Source organism: Prunus dulcis, chromosome 1, assembly GCF_902201215.1.
Source record: "Prunus dulcis chromosome 1, ALMONDv2, whole genome shotgun sequence".
Classification (NCBI taxonomy): Eukaryota; Viridiplantae; Streptophyta; class Magnoliopsida; order Rosales; family Rosaceae; genus Prunus; species Prunus dulcis.
This window is the reverse complement of record NC_047650.1, coordinates 26,247,561-26,270,452: the sequence shown is the minus strand read 5'-3', so window position 1 is coordinate 26,270,452 and position 22,892 is coordinate 26,247,561. Positions and strand designations below refer to the sequence as shown.

At 37.3% G+C, this 22,892-nt stretch overlaps 4 protein-coding genes across 4 annotated transcripts; 2 read left to right on the top strand and 2 right to left on the bottom strand.

Moving 5' to 3' along the window:
• The first annotated feature begins 6,775 nt into the window (after positions 1 to 6,775).
• On the top strand, positions 6,776 to 12,469 carry LOC117613997 (phosphate transporter PHO1 homolog 1). Its single transcript, XM_034342663.1, has 14 exons — positions 6,776 to 7,317; positions 7,399 to 7,699; positions 8,002 to 8,416; positions 8,561 to 8,609; positions 8,701 to 8,772; positions 9,097 to 9,226; positions 9,925 to 10,045; positions 10,153 to 10,402; positions 10,523 to 10,627; positions 10,720 to 10,764; positions 10,900 to 11,052; positions 11,159 to 11,437; positions 11,847 to 11,983; positions 12,142 to 12,469. Exons 1-14 carry the CDS (start codon positions 6,976 to 6,978, stop codon positions 12,230 to 12,232), a joined length of 2,490 nt encoding a protein of 829 aa, XP_034198554.1. The 5' UTR covers positions 6,776 to 6,975; the 3' UTR covers positions 12,233 to 12,469.
• A 233-nt stretch (positions 12,470 to 12,702) lies between these two features.
• LOC117616000 lies at positions 12,703 to 14,205 on the top strand. The gene is made up of 4 exons (XM_034345198.1): positions 12,703 to 13,025; positions 13,124 to 13,247; positions 13,552 to 13,680; positions 13,959 to 14,205. Exons 1-4 carry the CDS (start codon positions 12,838 to 12,840, stop codon positions 14,064 to 14,066), a joined length of 549 nt encoding a protein of 182 aa, XP_034201089.1. The 5' UTR covers positions 12,703 to 12,837; the 3' UTR covers positions 14,067 to 14,205.
• Positions 14,170 to 15,311, bottom strand: LOC117615999 (lysine-rich arabinogalactan protein 19). Its single transcript, XM_034345197.1, has 2 exons — positions 14,560 to 15,311; positions 14,170 to 14,425 (listed from the first exon to the last, which is right to left on the bottom strand). The coding sequence occupies exons 1-2, from the start codon at positions 15,271 to 15,273 to the stop codon at positions 14,330 to 14,332; spliced, it is 810 nt and encodes a 269-aa protein (XP_034201088.1). The 5' UTR covers positions 15,274 to 15,311; the 3' UTR covers positions 14,170 to 14,329.
• Positions 15,312 to 16,603: 1,292 nt separating this feature from the next.
• On the bottom strand, positions 16,604 to 22,018 carry LOC117613998 (tRNA(adenine(34)) deaminase, chloroplastic). The gene is made up of 4 exons (XM_034342664.1): positions 17,738 to 22,018; positions 17,573 to 17,660; positions 17,138 to 17,265; positions 16,604 to 16,937 (listed from the first exon to the last, which is right to left on the bottom strand). The coding sequence occupies exons 1-4, from the start codon at positions 21,805 to 21,807 to the stop codon at positions 16,664 to 16,666; spliced, it is 4,560 nt and encodes a 1,519-aa protein (XP_034198555.1). The 5' UTR covers positions 21,808 to 22,018; the 3' UTR covers positions 16,604 to 16,663.
• Positions 22,019 to 22,892: the final 874 nt, after the last annotated feature.

Sequence of the window (22,892 nt, the reverse complement as noted above, 5' to 3'; positions counted from 1 at the left end):
GATAATCACACGGACGGTGTAAACTTTTTTGCTTTTTCATATATAGTAAACCATACGAAAAGTGAACTCTAACCTAGCTATCCTACTTTGATTTTTTCACCTTTAGATTGTGTGGGGAAATGCATGCATGCAGTCATTCGTAAGTTGCCTTTGTGAAACATCTGAACTTTTCTTTCTTAAAGTTTGATATTATGAAGAAACAAGTTGATTAGTGTAAAGACTTGCTTGTCGTATATTCAAAATCATTTTAAAGGAATGTAGTTTTAGAAACTGAGTTAATGATATCAATCAAATCAACTATGGTGATCATGGAGATTGTTGGCTTTTTGAGTCCATATAAGCTTATAAGTGCTTAATTAACCACAACTTATGGTGATAGAGTTCTATTTCCATATGTTTTTCTGCCTTTCATTTTCATGTCTTTTTGGTTGCCAAACTAGCAAAAATCAACGTGTATACTTGTTATGCCCTATACGAAATTTAAACTGAGATCCTCACATAATCTAATACGACAATACTAACAAAATAATTTTTCATAACTTAATTTCATAAAACAGTTTTTTTATAAAAAAATTCATTGTCAACCATGGCAATCACAAATTTTGAATGGTCTTTATAAATTTAGGAATTTCACTTTTGATGTTGAAATTCCTGAAATTAAAAGAAAAACAAAATTTGTGAACGATTGAACAAAAGAGCTTGATGAATAGTGATGGTCACTTACCAGACCAAAAAAAAACTTACCATAAAATAAAATTTTAAAAGGAAGAAGAAGGCACAAACTTTTTTTTGTTTTGTTATGAGGGGACATGTGATGGAAACCAAGTCCACCAAACACGCAATGGTATCAATGTACTGGGCGCTAGAATATATATAATATACAAGTAAAAAAATTTCAAAGACCCTAAAAAATCGGGGCGCTGTTAGGTAGCGTCACTTGCACTATCCGAGGGCTGCCCCTGCTTGCTCTAACCTTCACTCCAACGAATCTCATTATATATGTATCTTTTGGAAAATGATTATATCTATTGTAATAGCACTTTTAGTACATATACTTTGAATTACATATATCTATTAGAGAAGATGGATGTTTTTTTTAATGAAGCACTGAAAGTGATTCTACAATCAAAAAAATATTATTGTTTTCAACTAAACATCATTTAAAAAAGTAATTAATTATCTGAAAGCATTTTTTGGTATCTCAAACACAGTCTCGATTTTAAATTGGCAATCATCCTCATCTGTTCCTCGTGTTAAATACCAAGAGATAAGGGAATAGTAATTAAGATTAGGTTAACGCAAATTGATATAACAATGAATGTTTAGATAGATTTATACTATTCTAATGGATGCTTAGTCTGTCTGTATAGCATTAAGGACTTAACCAATCTTGATCAGCCACACGTAAACATACAAGCCACTGCTTAAGTCAGCTTTGCATATATAGTGGGATTTTTCTCTCCCACGACATATATGCATACATATATAGAAACATATATAATCTAATCCATGCGGTCATAATCGTATCTCAAATTAGTAATTAGAATAAAGACAGAAGAGATTAGACGACTTTGAGTAGCTGAAACAGTCTGCAGTGCAGTTACTAATTATAATTAAGCTGCCAATTATGTCAAAGCAAGTTTACGTGTTATGATTGTGGTGGAGATCGTTGTGTCTGATGAACCGTGCACGTACAAAACATTAAAAGGTTAACATCCATAACAACACATTTGTCATCTTTTCATTTATGATGTTTGGTCAAAAGCCAGTTTTTTTTAATTTTTGTCTTTGTTTTATGGAAGCTCCTCCTATAGGCATATGCAATGTTGCGCCTATCCATTTGGAGGCATAAATGGAAAATGACCAAACTAAAGTTTAGAAGCATGCATGTTTTTCAGTTTTTAGGTTCATTGACTACTTTACTAAACTAATATATCAAAGCACAGTTAGTCATTCGATAATCATTTCAATTTTAGTTTTTATTTTTTGCTCTAGAATATAGAAGAAAATGAAAGTGAGGATGAGAGGGAAGGATGGAAGCGATGAGTAACAACAGTCAATTCTCACTTCCATTTTCCATCTTTTTTCTCTATACTCTAGCATAAAAAATGAAAAATGAAATGGTTATCAAACGGACCTTTAATTATTTTTTTTTAGTGATTTATATGAGTCACCCAATCATACAAAAATTGATAAGAAATTAGGCCCTCAAAATTCTATTAACTTCCTTCAATGCAGATAGCTTTGCTCATCTCAACTAATGGGGAGATTTTATTAAACAATATTAGCTTCAAATCCTCCTTTTACCTAAATGAACTACGTACATTTGGAACTTGTTCAAATTAGGCAGCCGGAAGCTTCTAATTCCTTCTTGATCTTTCTTTTCTTCGTATTGGATCTTGGGACCAGATTTAATAGTCAAATATATGCATCTTCTTGAAAAAGAAACATATATAACCATATACATACATATTCCCTTAAGAAGCCGGCTCTTATCCAGTCGACAATCTATGCATGCAGTCACTTATAATATTGATGCCGGCATCGGATTATACTAGGTATAAAATATAAACTGCTTCTGGCTGGAATTTAAATAAATATACTAATTAAGATGCATTTAGGTTTTCATGCATCCAGCTACATATGCATGATTAATTTCCCGTGTTTCATATTCGTGAAGCTGTTTTAGTTTAATATGCTGCACTTGCAGTACCAGATCAAATTTAAGTACTTCTGATGATCAATATTAGCAAATTAATGTGCAAACTCTAGCAACCCAGAAACCTCCCCTGTTTCTAATTTTTACCCTCTTTTTTTGTTACTTATAAAAAGGCGCTTCTCCCTATTGGCATGAAAAAATCGATCATAAAATTTAAACTTCTGCAAAGAAAAAAAAAAATATTAATCTTCATACTCAATCTCAAAATCTTAAAAAAGTTATTCTGATTCTCAAAATCTTAGTACATGTACCAGTACTGATTAATTTTGTTCCTGTCTCTCTTTTCCCCTAATATTTTACATATGAATTTCTTGTAGACAAGACACATACCATCGATACCAATGAAGATGGAAAAAGAAAGAAAGAAAGAAAAAGAATAATAACTAGCTGCTTCCCAATATCTGTGTCTTAAAATGATAATAAAAAAGCTAGAAAAACCAGTCACTGTACTTCCTACCTATCAGCATATGCCTTGTTTTAAATAAAATTTCCTAGGATAAAGTTTAAATACAAGTATAATCCATAGAAGTGCCAATTTAAAAACTTGGGAGACATAGGGTACTAATTCATTATCCTTCCTTTCCAACACTCTGGAAGATAATGATCCTGATCTCAAGATGGGAATATAATCCAAGTCAGTTTCCAAGCAACCAGTAACTATTAAGCTTATTTAACACTAGATTTATTTATGTTTAAGTGCATATTAACTGTAATACCTATAAATAAACAGGATTAATTTAGTATAAAAAAACCCCGACATAGCGTACCGGCAGTCTCACTCATTCAGTTACATGATATCTCACATACATCCATATCAAACTTTCCATGATCCCCTGAAGACCAGAGAAAAATCAAATGGTTCTGAATTAGCACGTTTGGAGGAGAATCAAAATCTGTTACCTCCCTCCCATTTCAAAGCCAAGGGATGATAATGCATATGTAAAGATGCAAAGTAGGGAGCATATACTAAGCAAAAATCCATGGTGGGTATGTTTTAATGTAGCAATTATGGCCCTCTACAAAGGATAGAACCATTATTGGTAGTCATTCAAGTATATGCTCTCACTGAATCATCAACCTCTGCCGCTTAAAGTGATAATGGATGGATGAGATGGGGTTTCAACCAATATTAAATGAGAGGCACCATGGGAATTTTTTTAAAACTAAGAATCGTATGCCTTAGAATCATCTTGACAAATTATACTTGAAAGTCATCATTTATTTTGTTTTTTGTTGCGTGATGTATATTAGGACAAATTATACGTCTAAAGGTTTTGTATAATTGAAGAGAGGCATCTCATTCTCGAATATGGGAAGCTTTTTTATTATTATTTATAAATCTCCGACATGGATTTTGATGAGCTCAAAGCTTGTGCAAGCATTATTCGGAGACATGGAGCTAGTCTATCTTGAAATATTACTTCATCCATCAAACCCATCATATTTCACTCTGAATTCATACCCGATGGATCTTCTAGATGTTGCCTTTTCGAGCAATGGTCAAAAACGCTTTGGTCCATGAGGATTTTAACAACACATGTCCAGAGGTTAAGGTATAAAAGCAAATACCAGTATATAATTTACTCGCTAAATTTCGTAACGAACTTATAACTTCATCAATAGAGCACTTACTTAAACTTATCAATATCAATTAATATCTCACAATTAAGGCTCTTAGTCAGAAAATCACAACCAGGACCAAATTTTAAAATCACGAAGGTAGAGCAGAACCAATAAATTTAAAAGTGACTAATCCCCACGTTTAAGCTTTCTAGTATATTTGTATACAAAGATTTAAAAAAAGAGAATATAATGACAAATGGGCAAATGCTTTACTTGATTAAAGAAAAATTAACAGCACTCTCATAAAAAGATAAAAAGTAAAAAATCCAAATTGCATTGACCATATTCATGATCCTTATGATTGATCATATATAGGAATGTGTGGGGTCAAAATTCTATTTTATTATTTTCTTTTTCTTCTTCTGTTTTTCCTTTTTATCTTTTGGAAATTATAGCCACGCAGAGGAGAAAGATGATAATGTAATTAATGAAGGAAGGGAAAGGAAATGGAGATGGGTTGGGTCGCTCTGCAAGGGAGCACCCGAATGTGCCATCCGAATCAGATCATCATTTCCATGGCTTGTCATTGGCTCTATACTATATGCCCTAATAAACCCTTACATTTCATGGCTCTCCTTTTTTCCCTCTCCGTCTCCCTTTAACTGAAATTCCACACTGAAATATATGTACCTAACCAATGTCTAGGTTCTAAAATAAAGCTGTTATACATAGGGTAATATTCTTTTACGCAGTATAGCATATTATATTGTCAAATTTTCAATCCGAATTAGGCCCTTTTTTTTCTCTTTTTTTTTTTTTTTTTTCTGGGCTACGAAAGAATATTAACGTGTTCTTTCTTTTTAATTTTTGAGATAAGCTGCAGTAGAAAAAAAAAAAAAAAAAAACCAAAACTTATATTGGTTTCTGCGTAAGACAAGAAAAAAGGAAGTGTGAGTGTATGAGTGTGACTGTACGGATGTAGGAAAAAAAAATAAGAGGGGGTATCTTTTCTTAGTCACGCTGGCAATTTTCCACAATTATAATGTTGATGTTGTCCATTTCTTGGAAGAAAAATGACAAAAGATAATAGCTAGCTAGGGCCCCAAAACACAGCAACGGCTGCGGATGTTTCTTTCTTTTCTTCTTCTTCTTTTATTTATTTATAAAACAAAAATTTTATTTTTATTTTATATAATTTTTTGTTGTGTAGTTTTGGTGGGAAGGTCTGATCATGTTGACAAGTTGGGCAAAATGGAGTGGATTTAGAACAAAGGAATAGAACAACATATATCATATATGCAAGAACCTCTCACCACTATTGCCCGACTAGCTAGGGCTACTAGAAATTAGCCTAATTTAATTAATATTTTTTATGTATATTATGTCACACTATTCTTTTTATATGGATCTGTTGGAAATAATGATATCCAAACACCTTTCTATGTGGAATATATAGTACCATAAGCATATATGCAGATGTAGGTTGGTCGATCTGCATAATAGGTTTATATACTTGTTTATTTTCATTCTCCTTTAAAAAAAAAAAAAAAAAACTTTTTACTATGACATAAAATTTCCAATAAGAGATTGTAAGTGGACAAAAGATGAGTGAGAACATATAATTTCTAACAAAGGGAGTGTAAGTGGACAAAAGAAAACAGTAAAATCAGCTCCCCTTCATAAATAGACCTATTCTAACATGACATTTTATACAAAATCGCTTAGAGAGCTTGTTTTTGGAGAGAAAAAAAAAATCTCTATTAGTCACTTGTCATATTCTAATTGGTTCTTTGTGTGTTACAATTTTTTCACTTGAAAGTACATCATGAAGTTTTTTTAAAATATTAAACTCGAAGATTTTTTAAATTATAAAATGTCATGTTAGAATAGGCGTAATTGTGAAAAGCGAGAATTTTTTATTTTTTTTAGGTAGCTAGTTTTTGCAAGTTTTACTGTTGTATTAATGAACTAATTGTTATGATCCTGGTGATCTTGTATGAGCCTAATTAATGCAGCACCATCATATATTAATTTAATATGATCCGTCTCTACTTTTCATACTGCAAACAAAAGTATAGATTGGCTAATGAAAGAGGTAGGGAAAATAATTGAAGCTTTTAATTATCTTCAATTAGTGGAAATCAGGCTGGTCTAATTGGAGGTGATCTTGGTGTGCTTGTAAATAATTTGGCCAATAAGCTTCAATCTCACAAATAAGCAGCTCTTGACTTTTACTTACGGGGCACTGCCTCCAACTTCCAAGTGTCTAAAGTACCCTTTGATTTCATGCATACTAGTTGTGGAACAAAGGGTTTGGTGGTAAACTAGGAGGCAAATATACTACATAATCTCTCACCAAGAAAAAGGAACAAACTTCGCTGATTTTCCTAAATGACAATGCCCTCCTATGAGGCCCTTCTTTTTCATATATTTTTCAATTGGATTTGGTCCCACCTCCTTACCACTTTAAATTCCCACCCTTTCAAAATCTTCATGAGCACAAATTGGCTGCGAGAGAGAGAGAGAGAGAGAGAGAGAGAGAATCCGGTGGTGGTTTTTGGTAACTTTCCGGCCAAGTGGGGGAAGCATAGGATGATGGTACAAGTGCATAGGATATTTTAGAATGTGCTATTGTTGAGCATCAGTACGAAGCACATCAATCTAAGTTCCTTCCTTTTCCAACTCCATAAATAATGCCACCAAGGCCTTCCTTTGAACACTCACAAGGTGCAGCAGCAGCAACAGAACCTCTTCCTTTTCTCTCATCACAACTCAACAACACGCAAGGAGAGAAAATGGTGAAGTTCTCTAAGCAATTTGAAGGGCAGCTGGTCCCTGAATGGAAAGATGCATTTGTAGATTACTGCCAACTCAAGAAGGACCTCAAAAAAATCCATCTCCTTAACACTAACATCAACAACAACAACACACCAACTTCTAAGCACCAAAATACCTCTTTGTCCAATACCCTCTTCACATCTATAAGGAAGTTCTCTCCATTTGGCCATCAACATAGAGAACATGACCTCATTCATGTATGTTCATTTTTTATTTCTGTTAAATTTTAAATAAGCATTTCATTATTTGTTAATTAATGTGTGTCTTGTATGTACCAGGTGCATAAGAAGCTTGCCTCATCAGCAAGTAAGGGAGACATGTATGAAACTGAGCTGCTAGAGCAGTTTGCTGACACTGATGCTGCAAAAGAGTTTTTTGCACGCTTGGACCTCCAGCTCAACAAGGTGAACCAGTTTTTCAGAACAAAGGAGAAAGAGTTCATGGAGAGAGGAGAGTCCTTGAGGAAGCAGATGGATATACTCATTCAGCTCAAAACTGCTTTCAAGCAGCAGCGCAGCAAAGGAGCGTCTGCAGTGGATTCCAAGGAGGATGCCTCTATATCATGCTCCTTCTCATCTGGTATATATTCAAATTTGTCTTAATTTTCAATCACAATGAGCAAGCTCTGCATATGCTTCCATAGCTGAGTTCATTCATGCATACTACATATGTTACTTATACTTTTTGGCATATTTATTTTTTCTAGTTTGCTTTAATTCAGTACTTAAACAAAATGTCTTGAGGCCAAGTACCAAAATCTTCACTTAGAGTAGAAGTAGAGTAATTTGTTGTTAGTTTTTTGGACCAAACTGATGGAACCAAAAATTGATAATCTGTTTCTCATTAAAAAAAACTAAAAAACATCATTTTCTTCGATACAGAGGAGGACTCTGTTAAGGACAAAACAGAGCATGAACAGGAGCTGCAAGACATCAGCACAGAGGACTTGGAGAAAAATGAAGTGCCATATTCAGAAGGGTCAATATCAGGTGAATTGGGAAAATCAATGCAAACGAAAAGTGAAGATATTGGGAAATTGAGAACCATGTCAAGTCGTTCTTTTAGTTGCCAAGGGAAGAACTTGAAGATAAACATTCCTCTCACAACCCCATCGCGTACCTTCTCAGCAATCAGTTACTTGGTCTGGGAAGATCTGGTTAATCAGTCCTCGAAGAAATGCAGTGCAGAAGGCAGTAAGCTGCATATCAACAAAAAAAAGTTGCATCATGCAGATAAGATGATTAGAGGAGCTTTTGTTGAGCTCTATAAGGGTTTGGGATATCTCAAAACATACAGGTATCAATCACCCTCAAAGCTTTTAGATGTCTAACTTTTTTTGTTTCTTAACTTCAAAAGATAAACAATTTCGAAGTTATTACGTATTGGAATTTGATGAGGCAGAGAAGCTTACGTGTTGTCCACAACACTAATGATTTGCAGGAACTTGAACATGCTTGCTTTTATAAAGATTTTAAAGAAGTTTGACAAGGTAAGTAAAATGAGTGACTTTATAGCTTTTTTAAAACTTTGAATTTTTGTTTTGCGTATGTAATTAAAATGATTTTTCTTTTCTTTTTCAGGTCACTGGAAAACAAGTTCTTCCCATTTACCTAAAAGTGGTTGAGAGTTCCTATTTCAACAGCTCGGATAAGGTATTTGACTGATCCAAGTTTTAGACCCACCAAGTAAAAAATCTAATTCCTATCATGCTCTAGCTATGTTAAGTAAAGAACAATTTTGGATGATATTATGATTGGATCATGTTCAAATGTTGGCCACCAACTATCCTTTCATCCAAATATTTGCCGACAATGTCAAGTGGCCATTGATTCTTATAGTTCATGACTGCACAATGGATGCCATTATATTCATATAATCAAACTCAGATATGCTTGTCTGAGTCTGACACATGAACTGGAAATTAAAGTAACTTTGGCAGCCAATAGTATTATGCTTATAAGTTTCAAAAATGACAGGTGATGAATTTAGCAGATGAAGTTGAGGAACTATTTATCAAACACTTTGCTGAAGAAGACAGAAGAAAGGCCATGAAATACCTGAAACCGACCCAGCGTAAAGAATCGCACTCTGTAACATTCTTCATTGGTAAGTCCATGCCAGTTTACAACAAACTGGGAATGATGAACATTATTTTAATCATAAATTAAAGTACCCAAGTGGTTTTCCTTTACAAATCTTTTGCTGGGGAGCTTAAAGTTTGTTCATTTTGGGGCCGTACAAGATTTAAGAAACCAAAGAAAGGACCCATTAGGCCACTAAGCTTTGAAACACGAGGCTGTGCCTAGTTCACCTTTCCTGGGTGGGCAATAAAGCACAGGTCCCCTGCTATGTCACTGTTATCTTTGGGACAATTTTTTTATTGTACAAAGGTAGAACCCTAAAAGGGCCATCAACTCCTAGAGGGCAGCAATATTTTGTTTCCTTAGTGCGGTGCCAAACTAGAAGAGCATGTACACTGCTAAGTACCCATGTTGGTCTAATTACTATGCCCTGCACACATCTATGAAGTAAATATCATATCATCAAGTGGTAAAATTGGTAGCGGGATCTTTCATTCTTGCCTATCAGAAAACAAGTGTGGAACTTAAAAGATATGTAGCATAAGATTCTAACCCTTCTGCTCATACATGACATGTGAAGCTGATAAGGATGTTCCCTTTACCTTAATTGACTACAAATTGAACCATGACACAGATTCTAATTTGAGCAATTTGCTGCATCTGATTTTAACTGCAACATATTGCACAACAAGTGACTTTATCTTCTTTGGTTATAACCATCAGGTTTATTTACCGGGTGTTTTATCGCGCTCTTTGCCGGATATGTCATTATGGCTCATATTATGGGGTTCTACAGACGGCAGCCAAAATCAGTCTACATGGAAACTGCCTACCCTGTACTTAGGCAAGTGTTGCAGCTATTCATTTCTTTAGCACCATACCTGAACAAGTCTTAAAGACGCAACATGTAAACAAGGGGGCTAAAAAACAAACATTTTTTCTTTTTTGCAGCATGTTCAGCCTTCTGTTTCTACACTTCTTCCTATATGGTTGCAACATTTTTGCATGGAGAAAGACTCGTATAAATTATAGTTTCATCTTTGAACTGTCCCCAACAAAGGAGCTAAAGTACAGAGATGTGTTCTTGATCTGCACCACCTCATTGACTGTTGTAGTGGGGGTCATGTTTGTTCATTTGTCATTGCTAACAAAAGGCTATTCACACAACCAAGTTCAAGCAATCCCTGGTCTGCTTTTATTGGTAATTACTTGAACTCATGACATAATAATTAGAAATTGCATACCTCTTAATCTTTCTTACGTATGCCTACATTTTAGAATAATTAGTCACCAGGTATTTAACTTTCTTCTGAATGTGCAGATGTTTCTACTATTACTTGTGTGCCCCTTCAATATCATTTACCAATCAAGCCGTTTCCGTTTTCTTCGTGTGATAAGAAATATCATTTTGTCACCTCTGTACAAGGTACTGCATATCCCCAACATCCAATTAATAGCTGAAAACATATTAGACCAATCAAATCATATTTCTAATTTATTTGTGTTTGCTATCTGCAGGTTGTCATGCTGGACTTCTTCATGGCAGATCAACTTTGTAGTCAGGTATTGATGAGCACTTAAGAATTACTCTTTTTTTTTCCCTTAAGCGAATAAAAAATTCGAACTATTGTTTACTGGAGTTTTTAAATCATAATCTTTTCTGATTTATCATAACAACAAATTGATTCTATTCAACAGGTTCCGATGCTTAGGAACCTTGAGTATGTGGCATGCTATTACATAACTGGGAGCTACAAGACTCAGGACTATGACTATTGCATGAGGGTCAAGAATTACCGAGATCTTGCTTATGCTGTGTCCTTTCTGCCCTATTACTGGAGAGCAATGCAGGTAAACTACTACTCTATATTTTTCTTTGCTTTGATCTTTATTGTGTTTTTTCTTCAACTAACTTAAAACATTTATGACCAAGATTTTTGCTTAATTCGGTTTACAGTGTGCTAGGCGGTGGTTCGATGAGGGACAGACAAGCCACCTTGTCAATCTAGGCAAGTATGTATCAGCAATGTTAGCAGCAGGAGCTAAAGTAGCTTATGAGAAAGAAAGGAATATTGGATGGCTCTGTCTTGTTGTGATCATGTCGACTTTTGCAACAGTGTACCAATTGTATTGGGACTTTGTAAAGGATTGGGGTTTGCTACAAATGAATTCCAAGAATCCTTTGCTTAGGAATGAATTAATGCTTCGCAGAAAGATCATTTACTACATCTCAATGGTATATGTCATGGCCCTCCCTCTCTCCTTTTCACTTCAGGGAACTTTCAAGAGTCTATGGACCATTGGCATACAATTGGCACCCAAAGCTAGTCTCTGACAGAATTAGAAACCAATTATCCAACTACTTGATTGATATTAGCATCTAGCAAATGGTCAAGATAGATATGATCATAAATTCGATGGACATATTCTCCAAACAAAATACTGATAATGCCATTATAAGAGCAGATCAGATTCCCACTCTAATTCACAGAAGACAATATGCCAGCAAAGAATTAGATGTTGTCTGAGGCTATGCACACATCACAGAAGCAAATTTTCTGTTTTGTTTCTAGGTTACAGTTTAGGTCTTGTCAATTTGACAGTTTGAAAATCTGATGTTGACCAATATTTTGGATGCTATGCAGGGATTGAACCTTATTCTCAGGCTAGCTTGGTTGCAAACTGTTCTCCATTCAAGTTTTGGACATGTGGACTACAGGGTAACTGGGCTATTTTTAGCCGCCCTTGAAGTCATCAGAAGAGGGCTGTGGAACTTTTACAGGTAACTACTCAAATCCCATGATTCTTATTCTTATATCAGTCTACATGTGCAGCCATATAGAAGCAGAACTTGACATGAAACTGAAATTTAAAAAAACCCTTTTCATTTTCATGTGCAATAGCTCTAACCTAATGAACAATTTGTTCCAAATGGTCCAGGTTGGAGAATGAGCATCTAAATAATGCAGGCAAGTTTAGAGCAGTTAAAACAGTGCCACTGCCTTTCCATGAAGTGGATGAACAAGACTGATGCCCCATTGGCAACAGTTGCATATAAAATTTGATGCGGGGTGGTCATTGGTGATTTAGGCGTTTTCAGAACAAATGTATCCAAGAGGAACCTTGTTGAGCTCATTCAAGTTGATATAACAAACAAGACATCAACTGTAATCTCTTTTTGTTCGGTGGATTTTGGGGAACATTTGTTCATACTTGTATACAACAATCTCCTTCATCAATGAAAAGAAAATTATGCAAATTGCAAATACATTATTAGTACACAGTTGAGTTGAGTTCACTAATTGCTAAAATTGAGTATTGAATTATATCATCACCAACAAAATCGTTTGTTGTCTTTCCTTAATTTGTGAGTTTTAGGGTTTCAATATTCAGAGTAAAATCCTAATGTGGTATGATATAAGGTTAGGGGTAATTTGGATAATCTCAAAATTTGGGTTTCGAAAAAGTTTATAAATTGGACCGTTGGCGGCCCAACTCACCAGCTTTTGCCACTCAGCAGCATTTGCCATATAACACGTCGCAAAAACCCCAAATTGATTCTCAAAAAATTGAAAATAATAGAGAGCTCCAAAACCCAATTTCATTCTTGCAACGGCAGTATACAGAGTCACACCCATGGCGGCAACACCAACTGCCTGGGGTTTATCTCCAGCCCGCCCTTCTCTCTCGTCTCCAATAACTAATTCTCATAAACCCATTAAAGCCCTTCTTCATCCCAACTTTTTCAGACCCTTTTCTTCTTCCGAGACAAGCCCTGTCATCGGCCTCTCCAGGTCCTTAACCCAGGTACAAAACCCTCTCTGGTGAGTTTCCTTATCTGGGTTCCTTTCAATTTTTCTTCTTTCTTCGACTATAAAACTTTTATGCCAATCTATATAACTCTTTAAAACTTTGGTTTCAGCTCAAGAATTTCCTATACGGCCGCTGTAGCGCCAAAGCGTGCCTATAAGGTACTGGCTGTTTCTGGACTGTTGAATGGCAATTTTGAAACAGGCGGAGAATTGGAACAGAACATTCCGAATACGGTATAATAATGATGTGATTCTACTTTAATTTTATAAATTCGTTGTCTTTTTTTTTATGTCGTTGATTTACTATTGCTTGTGGTAATTTATCCGAAAAAAGGGTATTGCTTTTGGTCTAATTTCAAGATTTGGTTCTAAATTATCTGTGAATAGATAATTGCATCGGTAGGATTAAATAAAAATGCTCAGAAAGTTTTGAGGCCAATGTGACGTGTTATCATTTCAATGTGTGTATTTTGCTGTTGCTTGAATGTCTTTACTTTCTTCTTTAACTCGGTTCTGTTTCCTGCATGCTCTCCAAAAGGATGCTACTATTGATATACAACTCCCAAGAAGAAGCTTGCTTGTAAAATTTACTTGTGATTTGTGCGGTGAAAGAACAGATAGGTTCGTGAATCGATTGGCCTATGAGCGGGGGCTTATTTACGTACAGGTATTTACTCATCTTGTTGATTGATATAAGATTCTGTGTGGTCTGTTCCTGCTAATGATGAACCTGTGAAACCTTTTCTAAAGTTTAAATTCTGTCAATTCTTTTCTTATTGAGATACATTTTTATTTATTCGTTATGTCAAACCAAAAAAAGAAAAAACATATATAAATTCATAGGATTATTTAAATGGTCATTTCAAAGTTGATTCTAGTTCTCTTAATTGAAAAGTAAGAAATTTCTTTTCGTTTATCTGACCGATTAGCACTTCTTCTCATCAGTGTGCAGGGTGTCTCAAGCATCACAAATTAGTTGATAATCTTGGCCTTGTGGTTGAGTATGACTTAAGGAAGGATATCGATGTGGACACAGATACGGATAAAGTTTGATCTGGCTTTGAATTCATTTTGCATGCTTGTTTGAGTTGTCTTTCTTGTTAAGTTATGGATGGTTGTTGGAATCCAAAAATCATCTCCCTTGAAATATTGAACACGAAGTAAATACAAAAATGCTAATATTGATGGTTCATCTTTTGCATTATTCATTCCTACATCTGGAATAATCATTTTCTTGCAATACACCTTCTTCTCAAAAAATCTTCTTGCAATATACGAATAAATTCACAGTCCATTGTCTAAGATCAGTAAGAACTTTAGCTTCTCATTGCCAGCAGTATAGCAATTGCTAATCCAGTTGTAACCCACATTCCCGATATCCCTCCTTTCTGGTGCAGTGCATTTCCTCCATTCTATGAGACAAAAAAGATGAAGGGTAATCCAATTTTTTATTTTTTTTCAGTAATATTAATAAAAATTGAGTTCACAGTGCATGCAAATATGGGGTTCTTGGGTCAGCATTTCTAAGAAAGAATTAAGAACTTACCAAATTCAAACTGGGTGATGGTGCCGGTGTTGTCTCCTCTGTATCTGTCACTGTAGTAGGTGGTGCTGGGGGGCTTAGTACAGTTGGTGCAGGTGCTGGTGCATGATGATGCCTCCTGTGCTTGTGCTTGTGCCTCCTGTGTTTGGGTGGAGCAGGAGCAGTTGACGGTACTAGCACTGGTGCTGCAGCTGGTGGCACAAGAACTGGTGCTGGAGCTGGTGCTGGGGGTGGTTTTGATGGTGAGGGCACTGGTGCTACCTTAGCTGGTGCTGGTGCTGGTGTCTCTTTAACAGGAGCTGGTGCTGGTGGTGCTTGAATTGGTGCTGGTACAGGAGGTGGCAGTGGTGGTGGTGAAACGGGTGATGGTGGCGGTAGTGCTGGTGGCTGTGATGGAGTTGAGACAGGTGGACTTTGTGGTAGTGGGGGTGGGACTGTTGGGCTTGTGGCTGGTGCAACCTTAGGGGATGGTGACGTAGGTGTGGTTGTGGGTGGGGTTGCTGCTGCGTTTACAGGTGGTTGTGTTGCTGCAGTTGGTGATGCAGCAGAAGTTGGTGGAGTTGTTGTTGGCAAAGTAGCCGGGGCAGCTGGTGTGGTGGTAGGTGGGGGCGTTGCAGCCGGCAGAGTAGAGGGTGCAGCTGCCGGTGTTTGTGCATTGGTATGGACTAGTAGAAAGCTAAGACAACTTAGAACGAAAGCCAAGACAATTGAAGCCATTTTTGTAAGGGTGGATGATAGTAAGAAGAATTGGAGGTTATATATTGGGTTTTGAGAATTAAACAAACGCAGCAGGTGAAAGAAACGTTTGGTGAAAACTTGAAGGGAGAGATGTAATTTTCATGTGATTGGAACTTCTCTTCTAATCATTTGGCGAGCAAGGTGGTTGTGAATGATGAAGATATCCCCGGCCTCACTAGATGGTCCCATCCTATTAATCTTAAACCTGAACTTGAGGTGGGCAGTGCCTTAGCCTGAAAATAAAGCCTGAGAAGTTGACAAAGAAATTATTGTTTTGTTTGCAGTATTCAATTGCTACAAAATTCTCGTGGCACAAATAGCAACAAAATAGAAAAGCACAAGATACACAGTGAGGTGAATGATGCATGCAACAATTAGAAGAAACGTCTACCTACACTTTTGTTGATCTTAACAGCAAACCTTAGCTCTGGTAAGCTGTACACATCAACCTTTTTCGAAAGCAAGGTCCTGGCTCCTCTCATGAACGAACGCTTCCTCAATGCCCTTCTTTTAATTACACGGTCAAGTAAAAATAATGATAACAAGGCATTTAGTTATTAGTTTATTATTCAATTAATGATCTCTCACTGGTAGTGTCAAATTGCATTTGAAGCCGCTGGTGAGAGGTTGGAATCACCGTCTGGTGGGCCGGTATGCTCATGAAAGATTGAATTGTTGATGCAACTGCACCAGGCAGGGGACGTTATGTGATTAAGCACCAACCGCCATTTACCACTAATCTAACTCATAAATTCTAATGACATGAACATTGTCACATTATGTGCGTAAAATTTAAAGAAAGGAGCCATGGACTGGTTATATCACATAGCCGTATTCTAATATTACGCAATAATTTTTCGCGAAGAGCGGTTTTTTTTATTGTTGATGGAGAGGATTTGAAAAGCTAGAGCAGAACCCAACTCCACTGAATCACCCAAACAGATCAATAGTCATTTTGCTTCCCAAACAAAGATCTATAGTCATCCCCTTAAAACATTAGCGAAATTTTATAATTAGAGTGTCATATATAGACCTTTATATTAGCCACATTATCATTTTATTAAATTTAAGTGAGTTACTATTCTTATTAATTCTTAGACATTATGAATGTTTAGTTATGCGAAGAATTTGGACTACAATTGGGCTTTAATGACGCATACGAATACTGTTCTACGATTATCTTGGCTGAAACCAGAAAACCCATAAGAACAGGTGTAGTTTCCATGCGGCAGGGATTAAGAAATGGGCTTTGTGAGAACGTGCGTACGCTTATGAGAGTATAAGAGAGAACAATTTTATCTACGGGACGGACAAAACTTCAATAGAGATTTGTACATTTATGATCAAATTGTCGGTTTTGAACTATCCATCACAAACAGAACATTATATGGAAAATGTCATGCATCTTTGTAAGTAACTTTGATGGATGGTGAGAAACAGGCTGACGTGCGGGCGGTGCTGGTGGGTCTGCTTGCTTTTCTTTCTTTTTTCTTCTCAGCTGGAAGAACTGCTTCATTATATCTGCACATTCTGATGCCAACACACCTCGTCGGATGTTCATCTTTGGGTGGAATGGGTGGACGGGAGCAGCTGGCTTGTCTGACTGTTCCGAGCCATTTCCTCCCCTCCCATCCGGAAAAAGTCTGCAAGTATTGTTTACATGTTGACCAGATAAGGCACTATTTCATCTTAAAATGTGGTACATGTAAAAGTAGTTTCGATGGAACAATTGAAGAACAAAGGCCAGCCTCTGATAAAGCTTAAAGATGAATAACACTAATATCAGATATATCTAGGACAAAGAACAGGCTATGACCTATGAAGAAGTACAAAATTTGCATACCTTATCCAGCTGCCATCAGCTCCAAGAAGCTTATTGGGAGCTCCCCACACAACAGTGTCGATTCTCGCTTGGAGAATTGCTCCAGCACACATAGGGCATGGTTCAAGGGTTACATATAGTGTACTATCCTATGAGTTCGGAAAACAAAATTTAAGTCAAGACATGGTGCTATGACATTGCTTCATTTATCAGGAAGCAGTAACTTGAATTATATACAAAATAATTCCAAAACAATCACTTCCACGTTTTCTATAATTGATTTAAGGGGGAGGGAGAAAAAACATGATTGTAGAATAGGTCCAATCAGAACTAGTCACAGTTGCTCAAAAGAAAAAAGAACAGCAGGAAATCATCAGAATGAATATACACACGTACATGCATATATGTATATTGGAATAAAAGTGGATACTAATTACTAAATAATAGAAAAATTACCGCAAGCCTCCATGTCCGAAGAAGGTTTGAAGCCTCTCGTATGCATATCATCTCTGCGTGGGCTGTTGAATCCCGTAATTCTTCCACTCTAATGAACACATCAGTGTAAATATCCAGAAGAAAACATTTAATTATAAAGCATACATATAAGCTCATAAAACTCACAGGTTACATCCACGTGCAATAATCTTCCCATGTTGTACCAGTACGGCCCCAACAGGCACTTCCCAAGTATCAGCAGCCTTCTTAGCTTCGAGCAGTGCTTCTCTCATAAACATTTCATCAGTTTTTCTCTGTTCAATTTCAAGCGTATACGCGTCTTCCCATTCATCAAATCTGTCTCTCAGGACTTGCTTATTCCTCTGAAGCTTCCTTTGTTTCAATTCCCCACCCATTTGCACATTGTCCGATACTTCATTTAACTTTTGACTACCAAATTGGTCCATGTGCTTCGTTGAACCACTTGCAGACACAGTGATACCTGGATTTGAAATTTCTTCCACAACAGGAGACCTTATGCCACTTGCAATTAGTGGTTGCGATGATTCCACTTTTTTAATACCAGAAGAAGAACCTTGAGAACTCTTTTGATTCTCTTTTGAACCCAAAGTTTCCTCACCAGAAGACACGGAAGCGGCTGTTGATGTCAGCCCACTGTCGTCTTTAATGGGAGACGATGGTGTACCTGCTTCAGGATATCTTACCTTGTCCTTGGTTCTCATTATGCCAGACACTCCTCCTTCACTTTGAGAAAATGATTTACCTGGTTGCAGCTGATCAGAGGTGGGTTCTGGTTGCATGTCTTGATCCCCTTTTGCGTTCTTTTCATTGTTGTCTTCAGGCTCACGGCCAGAAAACCATGCCTCACTACTTGCAGATTCATTTGATGAAATCCTTCCACCTGATTTCCCAGCAGAACGAGCGGTTTCAGCATTCGAACTCCACCTCAGCCTTAATATATCTGCAACAATATTCCATACAGACCTGCCAGTTCTCTTGACAATGGCATTCCCACTTGTTGTAGTGACCTCTGATTTTTCTGCCATGGGGGTTCTAAGAACAGATGGGTCTGTTACATCCCACATTTCATCTGAAGGCCCCTTGGTTCCAGAACCTCCAGATGAACGCCTTGAGTCATTCTTCTTCTTCTGCAAGTCTTGAGATCCATTTTGACTTGAATTCCTTTGCCCATACTTCTCATCTCCATGCACCAATTTTTCTTCAGAAACTGTATTCACATTCTGATTTTTAGAAGTTGAGACTTCATGCCTCACTTTCTCAGAAAACTCCCCAACAAACTGTGAAGATGATTTCTCCAAACGATGAGCTGAATTTAAAGCATCTTCCGGATTAATGAGGTATAAAATCTCCCCTGGAGTCCCAGGGTTTCCATTTCCACTGCCTGATTCTTGGAGCAAAGCTGAAGTACTTTGCCCCTCCTCCTCGCCCCCATATACTAATCTTGGTTCAGAAACTGTCTCATTCTGGTTTTCAGAAGTTGATACGCCATACCTCACACTCTCAATGAAATCCCCCAGAAACTGTGAAGATGATTTCTCCAAACGATAAGCTGAACCCAAAGCATCTTCAGGAATGAGGTATTCAATTTCCGCTTCTGTCTCGGCATTTCCACTTCCAGTGTGTGATTCTTGGTGCAAAGCTGAAGTTTGTTTCCCTGAATGAGTACACAAGGCTGGAGAACCACTTTCTGAAATTTCTCCGGAAACCTCCTGAGTTGCCATCCCACTTGTTGACTCAATGTGCGGCGATCCTCTAGCTATCAATTGAGAAGGGGGAGGCAATAGCATTGCCTGTGGGCTTCTCTTATTCCCCACAACATCATCAGGTTGTATTCTAGCTTGGGAAACCGTACTCAAAGATGCTTGGAAACTAGAGGCTCCTTCTGAGTCTTTTTCATAAAAATTAGATAATCCTGTAGAACTTTGGGCCTCCTTTCTGGGTTTAACTTGCATGAGCGTTTCATCAGTTTCATTATTTCTCTGTCTTGTTTCCTCAAATGATGTAGCAGCTGATGCTATATCACTTCCTTGATTGATAGTTCTCTTCTTAGAGATTCTTTGAGCATTGGTATTTCTCTCTTTATTACTAGCACGGACCAGTGGCATTTCAGTAACATCATCAGTTCCTTTTCTGGATTGAATCCTCTGAAATGCTTTCTCATCCATTCCTGAGTATGGCTCTGACGACTCTCCACTTGAAGCAGGAACCAAGTTTGAACGCTCTGCCTGATTCTTAATTCTAATTTCAGGTTGAATAATGTTGGCCGTTTCAACACCACTGTCACAAATTTCTGATATGTCAGTGACTTGTTGGGGCTTTCTTCCCAAGTTGACACATCCAATGATCTGCTGGTCTATTTGGTGGTGTTGCACTTCTATCTGATTTACTGAACTCAGCAACACATTTGTGTTTTCTTCCTGGTAAATCCCCCTTGTATCAGACTGCCCCTGCCAATTGGACGTCCTTTCAGCGTCAGCAACTCGAACTTGCGAAACTCTTGAGAGCTTTTGGTTGTCTCTGTTTAAATCTTCTTTTTTATTGATATTGCCAGCTGTCTTGTAATGTTCATCTTTTGTGTCCTGCACTAAGTTTGTAGCTATCCCTAGGTTTTCCCTTTGCGTGGGTCTCTTCGGGGACCAGGAAGTTGTTTCAACAGAATTTCTACAAATCTCTGATAGTTCATTGTGTTCTTGGAATTTTCTTCTAGATTCAGGCACACCACCAACTTGGTTCTCTGTTTGACTGTATTGTTCTTTTGTTGCCTTAGTCAAATATGAAGTCTCTTGCTCATCATCAAATTGCTTGTGGGATCCAGAGGCCTTTCCTAACTCATGTTGCTTGGTCTTCATCACTCTTGAATGCATTTCTGAGGATTTCCAATCAGCCTGTGTTTCTTCAGCCACTACTTCTGTTAGCTTCTTTTCTGTCTTCTTCCTCCAATCCCATGTAACACCACCCTCAACTGCAGTATTTGTTTGTCTTGTTATTTCTCCATTTCCATCAGAATCATCTCTATGCTTCCTGTACTCTTCACTGACCTGCTCATCAAATCTATCACATTCTGAATCCTTGTACACACTTGAAGCAGGTTCCTCAAGGAGGCCATGCTTATCCTGAAAATCTATCTCAAAATCGCCTGAAGATGAAAAGGAGTAATAAGATGAACTAGAACCCCCTTTCCTTCCCCTAAGATTTTCACTTCTCAAAAACATTCCCCTCTCTTCTTTCTGTCTAGAATCTCCTTCACTCAAATCAATTGTGGCCGATTCAAATTGGCGCTTCGAATTACTCTCCGAAGAACTCAACCTACCATCATTTTTCTTCTTCCCACTGTTACACTCACTACTATTGTTTCCTTCAATCTCCACTTGCACTCCCTTTGATGAACTCCCATTTTTCTCTCTACCACCAAAACTCCTCTTCTCTGCTTCTACTCTCTTAGATGAAATCGCATTTCTCTCTCTACCACTCAAACTCCTCCTACTCTCCTCTTCTACTCTCTTAGATGAAATCGCATTTCTCTCTCTACCACTCAAACTCCTCCTACTCTCCTCTTCTACTCTCTTCGATGAATTCACTTTTCTCTCACTACCACTCAAACTCCCCCTACTCTCTTCTTCTACTCTCTTAGATGAACTTCTCTCTCTACCACTCAAACGCCTCCTACCCTCCAGTTCTACTATCTTAAATGAAAACCCATTTCTCTCTCTACGAAAACACTCCTCGCCCACTACCTCACTCAACAAACTGAGCATAGCCTCGGCATCATCGAGATCACCCGAATTGTAAAGTTCACCCTCTCCTTCCCCATCAGCCCTACAACAGCTTCCTTTTCTTCTTCTACCACGTCTACTATAAACATTCCTCTCCATAAGGGAGCAAGGGCGCTCATAACAACCCCAGTCAGGACTCTGTTCCTGAACCCGGTAATTGTACCGGTCCCTGCCGCCCAAGATCAACCTTCTGCAAGCTGACCATTGAAGCAGGGTGGATTGCCTCAACCCATACAAGTAACAAGGGTTTATGGGCACTCTATGAGTTGACAATGCACAACAAGTACAACAACATGATTTTGATGATGATAATGTTGATGAATGAATTGGGTTTCTGTCAAATCTTTCATTTAGTAAGTAAGAATAGTCATTGAAGGAATAAGAAAGAGACCCTTGAGTTCTAACAGAGCACATACTTGAGCTAAAATATGTGTTCTGCATTTCTACCGGTGAAGAGAGAGCGCGGGAGAGACAGAAGAGGAAGAGGCTTACCTTTGAATTGAGAAGTGGGTTTTGGAGGGTTCTTGACAGTGAGGCTCTGAGTGAAGAAGGATGTGGTCTTTATCAAAGATCAGATGGCTAAACTGGAAAATCATGGAATCAGAAACTTTTTCTTTTTTTCTGATAGAGCAGAACAGAACCACCAAATTGAGTTGAGTTGACTCACTGGGTACACAAACTCGGTCATTTTGGGCTCAAACATATATTTGGGCCTAGTGCCTTTTGGACCGAAAACTGGATAGAAACCAATGTAGGGTGGGCTTAATGCTTTTTGGACACTAATTTCTCACCAATAAAAAAAATCCCAATCTCTTGCTTCAGAGTTGCTACATTGTTATGATTTTTATGACCCTAATTCAATTAGAAAGAGAGCCCACGTCCAACTAAAACCCGTCATGAACATAGTTAGATTCATCTCAGTCCATATAACAGCTTAAAAATAAGTTTCTTTTGAAGACTTTATTTGAGTGTTGTTTTTAGAACAATCGATAGTTTAAACTACATGAGGATGGAGATTTTCTCGCACATACTACCACGGTGTCATGGAGATTCGAACTTAAAGATCACTAGTCTGCAAATCAAGTCATTTTTCCACTAAAGTAGACCCGTTTGCCTATTTGAGTATTTTAATAGTGAATGACTGTGTAAACAACAAACATAAAAGATGCAAACTTTTGGCAATTATAATTTCAGTATTATATGATGATATTTGTAGCAGAAAATCTTCACTTTCTCAACTTGCAAGTACAAAATTTATAAAAACCCAACCAAAATGTTTTTGCTCACAAGTTTACAAATCAATACTACAAGGAGTTGAGGAGAGGGTGGAAAAGTAATTATCCTATCATCACCCATCCATTACAAATCAATCATGAAATAAAGGATACAAAATCAATGATCTGTACAATTTTAAATTACATTTAAGAAAGCAACCTTCAACTGACTACTTTGGCTTCCCCCCATTTGTATAATGTACTGCTGACCTGACCCCGTAAGCAAATGCATAATTAACCACTTCCTCAATT